The sequence below is a fragment of the Protomyctophum bolini genome (assembly GCF_963924005.1).
Source record: "Protomyctophum bolini genome assembly, chromosome: 2".
In the NCBI taxonomy this organism is placed as follows: domain Eukaryota; kingdom Metazoa; phylum Chordata; class Actinopteri; order Myctophiformes; family Myctophidae; genus Protomyctophum; species Protomyctophum bolini.
The window spans coordinates 3,902,576-3,919,814 of record NC_137863.1 but is presented as its reverse complement, the minus strand read 5'-3'; the positions used below and the strand labels follow the sequence as shown (position 1 = coordinate 3,919,814).

Genomic DNA, 17,239 nt, shown 5'->3' with positions numbered 1-17,239 from the left:
TATTGCCATTTGCTTAAATTTGTTCTATTTATTAGTGTATTTACTAACTAAAGTGCTAAATATTGAAGAAACTTCAAGTAACAGCATTTTCTTTGAAAAGTCTCAGCAATGCACATTAAAACGCAATGCACAATCACGTCTATCAGAGCCAGATCATGTCTTAAAGTAGCCCATTAGTGTGTGTTGGGTTTAGGCACATTCTGGGGGGTCCGTGAGCACACAGAAGGGGGGCTTTGTTTAAGGACTGCGTCACTTCCACGCCATGAAATGGCAATGGCTCTATTAAAGGTGAAAGTAAGGTGGTTAGTGAATCTGATCCTTCACTCAATGTAACTCTCTCTACCCTTTCACGTACCTTCTTACACGTGCACGTCCACAGTCACAGTCACAGTCACAGTCACACACACACACACACACACACATACACACACACACACACACACGCACACACACACCTGTCCTTTTGGTTTGTTTTCCTTTTTGCACTCTTCCTATTTTAGATTTCAAGTCTTGTTTAAAATTTCTTAATTTTTTTTTAAGGCCAATTCATTTAAATTAAAAGAAAAAAAAAACTTTTGGTATGGCACTGACTTTCATTCACAAATAGATTATCACTGTATATTGATTGCGCCTGCTGTGGAGATTAAAGGTTGCGAAATCCTTAAGCGGAGGGAGATATCTTGCCAAAAAGGCAACACTGTGTGTGAGTGAATTGAGCGGCCAAAGTACATCACTGTCCTGACACTGTCCTGTCACTATACTGAAGCTTCTGGGAGCTTCTCTTATCTAACAGAGAGGCAGTATAAAAGAGAGCTAGTGCTGCTGCAGGAGCAGCTAATCATTCCAAACAATCGGCCTACGCTACGGCAACACGTATACTAGTGCTGTCTGTCTGACTGTCAGTCACAATGATGAACAAGAACACCAGTCTGAGGGTGCGTCTCCCGGTGCTGGTTCTGGTGCTGGAGGTCATCCTCCTGGGCCTGTACGCGGGCTTCGTGACCTACGACGACAACGCCAACGCCCGGTTCCAGAACAACGAGACCAACCCCATGGACAACTCCGTGTACCGCGACTACCCCTTCTTCGCCGACGTGCAGGTGATGATCTTCGTGGGCTTCGGCTGCCTGCTGGCCTTCATGCGCATGTACGGCTTCAGCGGCATGGTCTTCAACTTCCTCACGGCCACCTTCGCCGTCCAGTGGGCCGTCGTGGTGCAGGGCTACTTCCAGTTCTACCACGCCGAGGACGGGAAGATCCACCTGGGCGTGGTGAACCTGATCTACGCGGAGTTCGCGTGCGCCGTGGTGCTCATCTCCATGGGCGCCGTGCTGGGGAAGACCAGTCCCGTGCAGCTGCTGGTCATGGCCTTCCTGGAGGTGCCCATCTTCGCCGTGGTGGAGTGGGCGGTGCTGAAGTACATCCGGATCAACGACGCCGGCGGGTCCATCCTCATCCACCTGTTCGCCTGCTACTTCGGCCTGGGCGCCACCTTCGTGCTGTACCGGCCCAGTCTGAACGACGGGCACCCCAAGGAGGTGACGAGCTACAGCTCCGACATGCTCTCGGTGCTGGGGACGCTGTTCCTCTGGGTGTTCTGGCCCTCCTTCAACTCGGCGCTGACCCTGAAGGGCGACGACCAGCACCGGGCCATCCTGCACACCTTCATCGGCCTCAGCTCGTCCACCATGACGGCCTTCGCGCTCTCGGCCGTGTTCAACAAGCGCGGCAAGCTCACCATGGCCGACATCCAGAACGTGACGCTGGCCGGCGGCGTGACCGTGGGCGCCTCGGTGGACATGATGATCTCGCCCGTGGCGGCGTACGCCCTGGGCGCCATGGGCTGCACCGCCTGCTTCTTCGGCTACCGCTACCTGACGCCGTTCCTGGCGCGCCGCCTGCGCATCCAGGACCAGTGCGGCATCCACAACCTGCACGGCCTCACGGGGCTCATCTCCTCCACGGCGGGCATCTGCGCCATCCTGCTGGCCTCCGAGGAGACCTACGGGCCCTCCATGTGGGAGATCTTCACGCACCGCGCGCCGCCCGAGGGGGACCCGCGGCTGGCCGAGCTGCGGCTGCTCATCCCCGGGCTGAAGGCGGGCCTGGGCCGCTCCGCCGAGGAGCAGGCGCTCTACCAGGTGGCCGCCATCTTCTCCACCATCGGCGCGGCGTTCGTGGGCGGGATCCTGACGGGCATCGTCATGAAGCTGCCCAACCTGGCGTCGCCGTCCGACGAGGCGTGCTTCGACGACGAGCTCTTCTTCGACGTGCCGTCGGACTTCGACGGCATCGCGCTGTTGACGCCTCGGGGGAGCGGCGGCTCAGCGGGGGACATGAAGAGCGCCATGAAGTGCCCCGATGACACGACCAAGGTCTGACACTATAGGAGCATATAGGTAGGAACATTGAGCTCTTAAAGTATATATTCTGACCTGAGATCAGATTCATACGAGGTTTCCACTGACTGGACACACACACACTGGTCTGATTATAACCCATTCTGACCTGAGATCAGATTCTAAAAGTCATCAGTCGTTCTTTGATTTTTGAAAAATAGCAGACCTACAAGCTCATAGCGCGCCACTCGGTGGCGCGCTATGAGCTTGTAGATCTGCTATTTTTCAATAGCTGAAGCACGACAACCAAGAATGGGTTAAAGTAGTATCGGTCAAGAAATGAGTTACATGCTTATTGACGTTTGGCCATAATATTTCTACCTATACTGTAGGTCCCATATGGGGTCAGAGACTTGTCCTTATAGGCAGGGCTTAAACTAAAGCCCCAAAGAAATCCCAAGAACTGAAAAAGATTTTTTTGCAAATCTGTCAGTGATCTCATTAAATGACCCCTATATGAAATCCTCAGGACTGAAATCAGTCCCCAGAGGACTGAGAACTTTAAGCCCTGAGCCTTATAGGAGAGAAACAAAAAATATCTCAAAATAATATCCGATCTACAAGCTCACAAAGATTGGCACGGCCACGATGCATCGTGAGCTTGTATAGACCGGCTATTTTCGAAATAATAATTTACACATTTTTATTGTGCTTAAAGTGGTTAAGAACTGTGTTCACTGTTTTGTAAAAAAATATGTTGTTTTGTGGGGGATGTGCACTTATAAATGCAGTGGTTAAAATGTGTGTATATATGTGCATGTTGCTGTGCTATATTGTGATGTAAAATGATTATATCTGACAGCAATGTTCATATGAAAATAATGTCCTATAATAAATCACACTTGTGACTGCGATGCCGTTATTTTTATAACATGTATACATGAAATAAAATACAAATGAAAAGCAGATACATGCAACTGACTGGTAAAATAAGTTTATGTTGGTCGTAAACTTTGGTGCCTTGTATACAGTGACAAATGCCCGGTTAGCTTTTTCTGTCATCATAGCTTATATCCCTGATATTAGAAGTACATAAATGTGGCCTGGGTCTATAGCTAGAGTCCACCTTGACATCAAAATAATCTAAATTCTAAATTAAATTGGAAGGATGTTAAAATGGGGGTAACGAGGAACTGATTGGGATGTAAAACTATGTTGAAAATAGAATGTATAGCCTTGTTGTGGTTACATATCACACCTCATCATGATATAATAGTTGGTAAAGTTGAAAAGTAATAGCTATTCCAATAGAGAAATATACCTGTCAAAAAGATAGCATCTAAATCGATTCAAAGCTAGAGACCATTTATATCTGCACAATCTTTAACACATGATCAAGTACAAATATTATGTTTCATAATATGAAATGCAGCACTTCGGTCTAGCAGGACTATATACCGAACAAGAGCCACATACAGCAGGTCATTTAACATATGTTGGGGGTAAAAACTCTCTGTCCTACAATATTAGAAATGTACAGCATCAATTTGATCATTATAAATCACTTTTTGACAGAAAGGTGGGTAGTTTTGAGATGGGTGATGAATGATTAATGGATTGATCCAAGTTCCAAAGTTGCTCATATCTAATCAGATCCCATTTGATTTAATCACTGACTGCAGGTGTGTATTTGTATAGCTAGGCCTACGGTATGTACAGTGCAATGTTATCTTCAGCAACTAATACACACACACACCTCTGATACTGTACACCTGTGCCAACGTGTCATTTGGCCTAATAGGAAGAGCATTTTTATGATTACACAAGTGGTGGGCCGGCTTTGTCTTAAAAGCGATGACCTTCGGAGGTGCTTTATCGTTTGTGCTTTTTCGGCTGATGTTGGGTCTCGGTTCTCTCTCTGTGTCGGGAATGTTGAAAGAAATATGGTGGAGGTGACTGATTATCTGTCTGCCATGCACGTGCGTGCGGCTCTGCTCATCTCTGTTCTATGTGTGAAGACCACAGCAGACATATAGATAATCGCATAGATAAGTTCGTATAGATAGATAATCGTTAAACATTGGCAAAAAAAAATAAAAAGCTTCTACAGTAATTTCCAGTGGTTGCAAATTGTAACTATTAAATATACATACATCCCACTATACATCTCAGAAGCAACTATTGTACTTGTATTCCACTAGAATTATTTGAAAACTTGTCTTTAGTCACTATGTTACTCTTGTAGATTTTGATTATTATTAACAAAACATATATTACGGTAACCACTTATAGGTAAGCCCTATACATTTAGACTATTTGAAAATAGCAGATGTGTTGCAATGCACCGTGAGATTTTTGAAAGATTCTGCAGAACCTTTTGGGTACTTTAAGTACATTTTGATACCAATACTTTTTTTTAATTTTTTTTATCAAGTACATTTTGAATTCTGGACTTTTACTTGTAAAAGTGTACTTGCCAGTATTGATACTTAAGTAAAATACGTTTGTACTTTTCCCCCAGACATTTCCCACCACTGGTAAATGTGATTTTTCTTTTCTTTTACCAAGCTAACTTACGCTGATACCCCTGCAGTGTGCATGTCTCTGATACCCCTGTGCAGTCAGTGTGCATGTCTGTTAGCAGGGACGGATTAACCCCCACAAGGGCCCCATTTTCTGGGGCCCCATAGCGTGCGTTTTTCGTGTTTTTATCAACATTCTGACCTAGATTTGACAAAATCAATGGCCAATGAAGGTCTCCAGGACCTTTTTTACAGGGCCTCAAACCCAGTACAGAGCGGTCCGATTTCCCCGAAGGGCCCCAGAGAGCCAAGGGCCCCTGGTCCACAGCCCCATTGGCCCAATGGCTAATTTGGCCCTGTCTGATAGTGTGATCTGATATAGTGTCCCTTGGCATTGCACCAAGGATGCCGATCACCCTGACTCACAAACTCATAAATCTGATATCAGATATGAATGTTATATCAGTCTAAATATTGTTGATCACCTTTATTTGTTGTTGCTATTGTTGCTGCTCTGTGGATTGTGAATGGAAGGCCGTGACCTCTTATAAGGCCGTGAACTCTTAATGTGCTATAATGAGTGAATAGAACAACCACTTCTGGTTAATGGATGTTTTGGCTGTCCTTATGTAATGCTCCAACAATGGAAATTTCTATACCAAACTCGAACGGCGCTTGAGTTGAATAACCTGCCTTAAACGTTTGCAATTCAAGAACCTGAAATGCTCTTTTTCCCGGGTGAAAAAAGGACATTTACACACAGCTGAATGATTAAAAAAAAAAAGATTGTTGTCTCTCCATTCTCTGCCTATTTAAATTATCTCTCTCGTGTAATTTCTCTCTCTTGCCTTCATTTATTATAGTCAAGGACCCCCAGTGCTAAAAACATTTAATTTACATTGTGTGTTTAATTTGAAAACTTGCCCATGCACATTCATAAACTTAAACTTAAAATTCGGTGTAATTTTACATTTGAGCTACAAAGCATTATTTTTAAACTTAGGCTATTCAAAAAATAGCAGATCTACAAGCTCATATAGCGTGTCACTTCGTGCCGCGCTATGAGCTTGTAGATCTGCTATTTTGGGGAAATCGTGAACATTATATGTGCAAACCTTTTAACATTATTTTCTTAAGCAAAGATATAATCCTTGCTTCTGGAGGGGGGTCCCTGGAGGAAGATATTTTGAGATGGGGGGGCCAAACAGACAAATTTTGGGGGTCCTTGACATGACAAAGTTTGAGCACCACTGATAGCAACATAATTATACGTTTATCAGACGGGATTTGGAAGACTCCGGTCTGCCTCAGGGTCCCTTGCAGCATATTACAAACGTGTGTTCTTCACTGTTCTCGGAACTTGTTCTCGGAACTTGCACGCTGCAAGTACAGTACAGTACATCTTTATGACTATAGTTATCACTAATATCTATCGGTATAAAAGTTTATTGTCTTAACTGCACTTCATAAATTGTGTAATACAGCATCGACAATGTGCCACCAGTGCTAGTTTGAAGATCAAAGGGGAGTCAGTGTTGTTACTTTTCCACGGTTTATTATCGGCATTATCGATGATGATATGATTGAGAGCAGATATTAAATACTATACGGAGATATTATATGCTCTAGGTATTTACTGGCATGGATTTTCCACAGTCATCATGTTCACATATTACATAATTATGTTCAATGTTCAATGTTTGTGTTTTTTTTCCAACAGCAGTGCCTTGTGTTGTGTGTGACTGTCTGATAGGCTATACTTTGTTGTGTGGCTTGCCAGACAAAATACAAGCTCAATTCATATTTACTGAGGCAGATTTAATTAAAAAAAAAGGCTTTTAAATCCTAAAAGGTTTCTGAAAAACCTATGTTTCTATAACTTTCTACGTCAGTGGTGCTCAACTTTTTTCATGTCAAGGACACTCAGGATTATCTGTATTTGTCCACGGACCCCCCCCATCTGATTTGAGTTAAAAAACCTTCGCTCTGAAAGAATATTTATGTTACGTCCCCACCAAAGAGGTCCAGGTGTTATTTTGTGCAAAAACTCCTTTTCCCCTATTTCCCCTACCATAAGCCCTAAATTAATTGCATTGAATTGGATGGGAATTAAATGGGGCTATGGGGTTTTGTGCTAATTCGCTTATTTCCATTGCTCAAAATTATAATTTCTTTGTATCTCTTCATAATGTAAATAATATCTCAAGCGTCACAGTTTACTACTTACTGCGATGGAAATAAGCAAATTAGCATAACACCCCATAGCCCCATTCAATTCCCATTCAATGCAATGCAATTCATTGAGGGCTTATATGGTAGGGGAAATAGACAATAAGGAGTTTTTGCAGAAAATAACACCTGGACCTCTTTGGTGGGGACGTAACAACTACAAAGAAAGGTAAGAAAGCCTTCTAGCATGGAATTGTCCTTTAAAACACCAAAAGGGGTTCCCGTCCTGAATGGGTTAAAGCTGCACTAGGCCTATATGTGACTTTCCTCTTCTACCCCGGACTTGAACCGGACTTGAACCTGACTTGAACCGGACTTGAACCTGACTTGAACCTGACTTGAACCTGACTTGAACCGGACTTGAACCTGACTTGAACCTGACTTGAACCTGACTTGAACCTAGACACATGGTGACCTTCAGGTCACCATGTGTCTAGGTTAGACGTATATGACCTTTGACACCATCTAAATGTCTCAATAGAAGCCTCACTAAAGGCTCACTACGTGACCTTTTTTTAACGAATGCAATGCAATTTTGTCCAATAATCTGGATGGTATAGATTCATTATGTACACTATAACTTATTCAATCTGTATGGTATAGAGAGTGTTAATACAATATAATTTATACAAACTGTATATATGAGAGTATGTCAATACAAAATAACTTATTTGTGTGGTTGTATTGTGTCTCCCTGCTCTTCTGTTGAGACATTTAGATCATTTAGAAGCCTTTGCGGGAAATGTGTTAATGTCACTATGAGAATGTAGAAATGGTTAATTAAATGTGTTAATGTCACTATGAGAATATATAGAAATGGTTAATTAAATGTGTTAATGTCACTATGAGAATGCATAGAAATGGTTAATTAAATGTGTTAATGTCACTATGAGAATGCATAGAAATGGTTAATTAAATGTGTTAATGTCACTATGAGAATGCATAGAAATGGTCCATTTCATGCTCTTTGGTTCTAGACGGGAACCCCTTTTGGTGTTTTAAGCATTATGTTATACTTTAGCTATTGAAAAATAACAGATCTACAAGCTCGTATGGTGGCACGCTATGAGCTTATAGATCTGTTATTTTTGAAAGATCGTGAAAATACGGCACAAATCTTTGAATATATATATTCTTTCAGAAGACTTTTAATTTATTTCGACGTCAGGCTTAAATGGGACCAAAAGCAGATCATTGTCGAAACCTTAAAGCACAACTTTAGTTTTCAATCAAGATTTTTCTTTTTCATTTGCTGCTTTCTTTAGTTTTAGGGATTTTAGCTGTTTTTGACAGGGGGGGGGGGCATTCGAACATGGGGCTAAATATGTATTTTATGGTGATTTATTTATTTACTATAGTCCTAATAAACCCCCAGGAAATTGCATCTGGCCACGGAAAAGATAACAGGATCTACTGAATGTAAAGGAGGCCTACTGGGGGAAGGAAGGCTCAATATGTCAGTTTGTCACATTCAATAGATCCTGTGATCAACCTAAAACATGAACCTTGGTTAAGTTGTCCTTTAATGCCCATCATTGATTTTTGCTGCAGTTGTTTGTTTACCTTTTTTCCCCTCATGTGATTCAGTCACACAATGCCTTCCAAGCGAAGGACAACCTTCTTATCAATCATACGTTAAAGGGTAACCATGATGAACTGAATAATCAACCATTAAATAATATAAAAGGTTATCTCCTCTTTCGAGATACCAGATAAGATGCCGGACAATGCAAAGTACAGTGCAATGTGCAAGCCGTGAGATGACATACCGTAGTCATATAGTGCACTGTCTGTCGCTGGAGAGGAATGTTAACAATAATGTTCATGAAACAGTTTACTGTATACTGACCATATAGCCATTTAACCATTTTAACTAGGGATGTGCAGATGAGACATTTTGGCTGGATTAAAAAAAATAATAATAATTTTGTCCATTCTGAAAAATAGAAAATAAGAAAAAATAGAATAGAAGGTCGCGAATGCAAGCGGCCAAAATGAGCTTTCTCCGACGGGTGGCTGGCGTCTCCCTTAGAGATATAGAGTGAGAAGTTCAGTCACACGAGAGAGACTCGGAGTAGAACCGCTGCTCCTTCGCCTGGAAAGGAGCCAGCTGAGGTGATTTCGGGCATCTGGTTATAGGATGCCTCTCGGGCGCCTCCCTAGGGAGGTCCTCGACGCACGTCCCACTGGGAGGAGACCCCGGGGCAGACCAAGGATCACGTCCCACTGGAAGGAGACCCCCGGGGCAGACCAAGGACCACGTCCCACTGGGAGGAGACCCCCGGGGGGCAGACCAAGGACCACGTCCCACTGGGAGGAGACCCCCGGGGGGCAGACCAAGGACCACGTCCCACTGGGAGGAGACCCCGGGGGGCAGACCAAGGACCATGTCCCACTGGGAGGAGACCCCCGGGGGGCAGACCAAGGACCACGTCCCAATGGAAGGAGACCCCCGGGGCAGACCAAGGACCACGTCCCACTGGGAGGAGACCCCCGGGGGGCAGACCAAGGACCACGTCCCACTGGGAGGAGACCCCGGGGCAGACCAAGGACCACGTCCCACTGGGAGGAGACCCCCGGGGGGCAGACCAAGGACCACGTCCCACTGGGAGGAGACCCCGGGGCAGACCAAGGACCACGTCCCACTGGGAGGAGACCCCCGGGGGGCAGACCAAGGACCACGTCCCACTGGGAGGAGACCCCGGGGCAGACCAAGGACCACGTCCCACTGGGAGGAGACCCCCGGGGGGGGCAGACCAAGGACCACGTCCCACTGGAAGGAGACCCCCGGGGCAGACCAAGGACCACGTCCCACTGGGAGGAGACCCCCGGGGGGGCAGACCAAGGCGCAGTTGGAGGAAACACGTCTCAGAATCCCCCAGGAGGAAGTCACTAATGTTGCTCTGGAGAGGGAAGTCTGGATCACTCTGGTGGAGCTGTTACCCCTGCGACCCGACTACGGATAAGCGGTTGAAAAGAAGCACTCCTCATGCATAGAAGAAAGCATGAGGTCAGTCCGCTGCCCCCCCCCCCCCCCCCCCCCCAGGTTGGCAGAGAAGTGTAGCGCCCAGGATTACATTAGATAATTGACACTGGGTGAAAAAATGGGTTGCAAAATCGTGGGATAAAAAAACATGTTATCTGCACTGCAGGCTTAGGCAAGTCAGATTTATAACCTTAATATTGTGAGCTTGTATAGATGGGTTCAAGGCCATCTTGTTTATCTGTAAAGACGATCAGACGATTAATGAATCAGTCGGATCGGTCCAGCGGTCGCCCAGCAGTCTGCCGTCACCCGGGCGGATGCGTGCGCGGTGCACGCGACCTTTTGAGGTCGCTTCTCGCCCTCAGGGCGTCTTACTGGTACGTATACAGAGGCTATATATGCGCGTGACATCATTGAACCCGGAAGTTATGCGGGAACGCCTATACTGAGTGGCAAAAAACTACTTTCTGGCCTCGACAGCCCCAATACATCCAAAGAGAAAAGTCCTATATCTGATAGTATTAAACAAGGTTAAACTCACCAACATTGCAGCTGCGGAAAGCTTGAATTATCCTCTTTCAATTTGCAAAAGTTTCTGTTTAATAAGAATCCACCGTAGACCATGTTATGAGCTACTTTCTGTCAATAAATTCCGTGCAGGTGAGTTCTGCTGCCTCCTCCATTATGTGACATTTAGAAACAGGTGGTACGCAGGTGTGCTGAGTGATTTCCAACGAGCGCTTCCAAACTCCCAAAGCTCCATGCTGCTCAGTGTGTTGCCACTCAGGCCCAATCCCAATCCACTCCCTTGCTGACTCAATGAGCCCTCACTGATTTAGCTGCGCGTTCATGTGAAGTCTGTGAGGGCTTGAGGGATGTTCCATTTGAAATCGGTAAGTCAGTGAGGGCTCAGCCCCGCCCCTTCATGTGCCCTTTGCCAAAGTCAGCATCGATGCTGACTTTGGCAAAGAAATGACCCACAGTTCATATATAGCGTTACCAGGGGAATGAGGGGGATCCTCCGAACGTCAATCATTCAAGTATGCAAATTAGTTATGTAATGAATTGCATTTTTATAGCGCTTTTCCAAGTGCTCAAAGCGCTATACAACGGTTCATTCATTCATACGTTGGGAGGTGAAGCGGCGAACAGTCGACGCCAGCTTCCTCACTTCCCACATTCACACACCGACGGTGACGAGCTCACACCGACCGACTCATTGGAGGCAATGTTAGGGTTCAGTGTCTTCTTGCCCAAGGACACTTCCGCATATGTGGACAGGAGGAGCCGGGATTCGAACCGGCGACCCATGGATCATTGGACGACCTGCTCTACCTCCTGAGCCACAGCCGCCACATACACGATACATTCTATGTATCGCGGTTAGAATGTCAACAATCACAATAGTGCTTTCTCACTGTTCTCAAAAGGAGACGGAATGGAAGGATATAGTCTATATATTTAATAATAATTATAATAATAATAAGGGGAACATGATGAGAAATGACTAATGAGCAAAGTAAAATGATATGGAAGTGCAATTTATAATGAATATTATTATTATATATGAATATTACAACCCATATCACACAGGAAAGTGTATTTAAGAAACTAATAATAAAACCATCAGCTTAATAAATACTAAAATAGACATGATAGACATGTATAAATAGCCCCAAGCATGTAGGTGTAGGCGCTGGCTGTGAATAAGGACAGGTTTTATAAAGTGATGCAAAGTGTCATGAATGGCGGACTCATCTTCAAAGTGCCGTCCCATTCCTTTCACAACCATGTGGAGCCTCTCTCACCCTCAAGCAAGTTTACAGCTGACGTGACGTCACTAAAGTCAATGAGGGTTCAGGGCTCAGCCAGGGCTTGAGGGATTGGGCCTCAGTCTATAGATTTTGTGCTTGAAATGTACTGTAATTCTGCAAACTTGTTAATAAATATTGAAATCAATCAATCAAAGGGGGGCGTGTCATGATGTGGCAAAATATATTTTTTCTAATTAGTCATGGCATCTATATGTGTATAGCAAACAGGTTCTGCTTAGCTGCTGTATGCCACCTCACCAGAGTCACCATTCCATTCTCCATTACAAAATGCATATAGTGCTTGGGGCAGCGGTGGCCGAACGGTTTGCGGAGCGGTCTTGATATCGTGAAGGTCGCTATAGTTCGTATTATCCCCGGACCGGCACGTTAAAATTACCACCGCTGAAGTGCCCTTGAGCAAGGCATTGAACCTCTACCATGAAATGTTCTATGAGCAGGGCCTGGCTGTAAACAAGTTATTGAGCTTAGTCCAGTTACCCTGCAGGGTAAACATAGTACCTTTCCTTTTTTTTCTTTCCTTGTTTGCAATAATAAAAACTGAAAGAAAGAAAGAAAGGCCATTAATTAAATCAGTGAGATTAATAGTTTTCACTCAATTTCATTTTGCGGGTTTGAAAAACAACCTGTGGTACTGTAGCCTGCACTTTCCACGCGTTGATAAACAGCTCCACCTTGTGGTGACAAGTCAAGCTGCAGAAAGCTACAGCAGGAGAAGCATCTCTCAGTGGACAATGGAGGAAAGTAGAGTAACTTAGTAGCCTACTGTAGTTTGTACTGTACGTTTAGGCTTTTTTTTTTAAATATATAGAGTATTTCCATTTAACCATAATTTCACTTCTACTTTTACTTTTACTTCTACTCCACTACATCTCAGAGGCAAATATTATACTCATGAAAACTTTAGTTAGGCCCTAGCTATTACCACTATACCACTTTAACAATATTTCATACTTTGCTAATTAAAGTACGGTAGATTATTATATGTAGATTATTATATTCCCAGATTTCCAAACCTTCCCATCCAAATAATGACAGACAGCCTGACAGGTGTCATTAGTGCTGATCGTGAACAGCTGTGGGACGAGGAGCAAGCCTTAAAACCTCTGCTGAGGGCCATCCAGCCCTCACTTCTTCCTCAGCACTTAAAGTAACTCACGTACGCAGCAATGCTGGGAAGCAGATATCTTGTCCTTGTTGCAGTGAGTCTTTGGTTTGTCCTGCAAGGTAAAAGCTTTTCGCTTTGTTTCCAAGGTGCATTCAATTGTAGACTAAACAACAACGCAACTCTAAAAGGTTATAATTTTGTCCTGATAGTTTTAGGGAGAATTCAATCTATAACGTCACCTTACAGCTCCAGAGAATTCATGCCAAGTTTTTCCATTCCGTCTATGACGTGACGACTCATTTTTGGTTATGATGTCAACTTTAGTGTTTCTCTAATCCTCATGGTTCCTTCAGGGGGTTCCAAATGGCCCCTTAAGGGTTTGTAACTCTTGAGAGTACAAATGGAGATGGTCATTTTATTTGCCTTGTTTAAATTAAAAATCACACTTGTGTGAAGTGAGTAGATATATAAGCCTACAGTATATACTTAGTTGACACTTAAGTGGACATCGACGTTCATCATCCCCACTGTTTGCTCCCCACAGTTTGATTGCAGTCTTGCTTCTCTAGTGAGAGTTGTCAACAAATTTGGATCCATCCAACTTAATTAATAATTTGTCTATTCCTCAAGTCAATACAACTGTATTAAAACTCAGAATGTCTACTTGCGTCGTCTCCAGGATACTCGTTCTCCCTCGTCAACCTGAGCTCGCCTGACAACCCCGTGTTGAACTCTCCCATGTCCAACGTGTCCACCAACGGCAGCACAATGATGAATGATGATACCAGGCCAGACTTACCCCCAGATACAGTATGGCTCTCTATCCAAGATTCCAGGGGCAGCCCCTTGCCCGACGGCCGCGGAACGAGGGCAGACTTTTTACTCCTGTCGCGAGGAGGTAAAGTGAAGAGTCCTAAAAAGAGTCACCATGATGGCGAAGGAGTGCCGGGCCGCCCGCCATGACACTCTGCAGAGGGAGGGATTCTGCAGGAATGAGGACATGATGCGACAATGTTATGATGTTTAACAACTTCATCAGGATGTTGTCAATTCTATTTGTTGTCTTCATTAAAGTTTTTTTTCTTTTTAAAACAACCTCCTTCTTTCCCCTGTTAACTACACTTGAGACAATTTACCAAATGTGGGTTCAGCCTGTAAAGTATTTGAGGTTGAGTGATATGAATCCCATCTTAAAACACTAACAGTTAAAGTAATAATAAATCGACAGGAAGAGAACATTTTCATTAAAAAGAATACTCACATTTGGAGTTGCATCATGGCAAGGTAACTACACAACCCAAACCTCTAAAAAAAGAAAAGTGTTCGACCCTTAAACACTTTTTTAGACCCTCAATACTTGGTTAGTATAAATTGGTTCGTTTATTTGCACTTAAAAGAAATACAGGTAAATTCAAATGGAATGAAATGCATTTGTAATAAAATTAATCAGAAACAATGTCCCGGAAAGGCCAAAACAACCCAGAAGGGCTTATCGAGTGGCCTTCCTAAAAGCTGCCAAGTGAGCTTAAACTAATAATAACAAGAGATGCTCATTTTTTGACCGCGGTCGAGAACATGGATTTCACAATGCCACGCCAGACTTCCCAGTCCTTCATTGCCATCCCCAGTTCCTGCTTTAGTGATGCATGTGTCCCTAGCGATGACATCAGGCAACGACCGTTTTCTACCTCTGGTCTGCTTTGATTCCAGAGAAGAAGGGAAGATATAACCTCATTGTCGGCTCTGTAGCAGTGGCCGGCAAACTGTTCTTCTGGATCAGACTAGTGAAGAAACACGCGGAAGGTTGCCGTATATTAGATTAGTCGATGGGTGGCTCTTCCAAGACAGATGTTGCGCTCATTAGAAGGGTGTAAGGGCCATCCAACCGATTCTCTTGTTTCTTTGAAAGTGTCCATGTGTCTCGGGCCCATAGAGTAGAATCGCCTCAACGGTCGTCCTACATATTTTTACTTTTAACATCTTACTAAGCTGGGATGACCAGATCTTATGCATGACATTGCAGGCTGACCAGGCCATACCCTTCCTAGTTTGAAAGTCCTTTTGGGAAGAATATGAACCCAAATACTTAGTCATCCACCTGTTTCAGAGCAGCGTTATGTGATTATTGTTGGATTCGCATATTTACGTATTGATTTTCAATACGTGAAGATATTTTCAACTGCCTGTCATAATGTCACGGTTGTCACCCCCTCCCTATCTAAGTATTGGATAATTGGACAGTATTAAGATGTTGATATTGATTTTGTATTCATCCAAATAATGACAGACAGCCTGACAGGTGTCATTAGTGCTGATCATGAACAGCTGTGGGACGAGCAGCAAGCCTTAAAACCTCTGCTGAGGGCCATCCAGCCCTCACTTCTTCCTCAGCACTTAAAGTAACTCACGTACGCAGCAATGCTGGGAAGCAGATATCTTGTCCTTGTTGCAGTGAGTCTTTGGTTTGTCCTGCAAGGTAAAAGCTTTTCGCTTTGTTTCCAGTGTGCATTAAATTGTACACTAAACAACAACGCAACTCTGAAAGGTTATAATTTTGTCTGCTTTGGCTGCTGTGCATTTATGTAAGCCTACAGTATATACTTAGTTGACACTTACTTATACTTAGTTTGAATTAAAATTCACACTTGTGTGAAGTGAGTATAGATATATTGGCTATATGATGACTTAATTGCGTGGTCATTTACTGCCCTCATCATTCATTTTGACCAGCAGTGCTTCCTTGTGTCTCCATAAGGAACCACTGCTGGTCATGGTGCTGCTTTCGTTAAGGAAGAAAGAGGCCCAATTTCTTTCCAATGTGGCTGCTGTGCCTTTATGTAAGCCTACAGTATATACTTAGTTGACACTTAAGTGGACATCGACGTTCATCATCCCCACTGTTTGCTCCCCACAGTTTGATTGCAGTCTTGCTTCTCTATAGTGAGAGTTGTCAACAAATTTGGATCCATCCAACTTAATTAATAATTTGTCTATTCCTCAAGTCAATACAACTGTATTAAAACTCAGAATGTCTTGCGTCGTCTCCAGGATACTCGTTCTCCCTCGTCAACCTGAGCTCGCCTGACGCCCCTGTGTTGAACTCTCCCATGTCCAACGTGTCCACCAACGGCAGCACAATGATGAATGATGATACCAGGCCAGACTTACCCCCAGATACAGTATGGCTCACTGTCTTTAGTGAAGCGAAGAGTGAACTACGTAAAGAGTCACGATGATGGCGAAGGAGTGCCGGGCCGCCCGCCATGACACTCTGCAGAGGGAGGGATTCTGCAGGAATGAGGACATGATGCGACAATGTTATGATGTTTAACAACTTCATCAGGATGTTGTCAATTCTATTTGTTGTCTTCATTAAAGTTTTTTTTCTTTTTAAAACAACCTCCTTCTTTCCCCTGTTAACTACACTTGAGACAATTTACCAAATGTGGGATCAGCCTGTAAAGTATTTGAGGTTGAGTGATATGAATCCCATCTTAAAACACTAACAGTTAAAGTAATAATAAATCGACAGGAAGATAACATTTTCATTAAAAAGAATACTCACATTTGGAGTAACGTTGCATCATGGCAAGGTAACTACACAACCCAAACCTCTAAAAAAGTGGTCGACCCTTAAACACTTTTTTAGACCCTCAATACTTGGTGTCTATGGCCGAATTTAGCCCAAGGAGTGTTTTTCGTGCAAAACTAATGCTTGGAATGGGTTCAGAATCATGAAAACCCCCTATAGTTTGACACGTCACATGCTAATTAAAGTACGGTAGATTATAATGAAATTCAGAACATGTTGCCTGATATTGGTTGTTGATGCAACTTTCAGCAGCTGTCAAAACTTCCCCTAGGGTGGTTGAAGAAGACTCTTGGTAAGAAATGTATTCCCATGATTTCCAAACCTTCCCATCCAAATAATGACAGACAGCCTGACAGGTGTCATTAGTGCTGATCATGAACAGCTGTGGGACGAGCAGCAAGCCTTAAAACCTCTGCTGAGGGCCATCCAGCCCTCACTTCTTCCTCAGCACTTAAAGTAACTCACGTACGCAGCAATGCTGGGAAGCAGATATCTTGTCCTTGTTGCAGTGAGTCTTTGGTTTGTCCTGCAAGGTAAAAGCTTTTCGCTTTGTTTCCAGTGTGCATTAAATTGTAGACTAAACAACAACGCAACTCTGAAATGTTATAATTTTGTCCTGATAGTTTTAGGG

The 17,239-nt window shown here is 43.8% G+C and overlaps 1 protein-coding gene across 1 annotated transcript; it reads left to right on the top strand.

The window, feature by feature from the left end:
- Positions 1-908: 908 nt before the first annotated feature.
- LOC308326296 (ammonium transporter Rh type B-like) lies at positions 909-2,381 on the top strand (the record flags this gene model as incomplete). Its single annotated transcript, XM_080779103.1, has 1 exon — positions 909-2,381. The coding sequence occupies one exon, from the start codon at positions 909-911 to the stop codon at positions 2,379-2,381; it is 1,473 nt and encodes a 490-aa protein (XP_080635229.1).
- Positions 2,382-17,239: the final 14,858 nt, after the last annotated feature.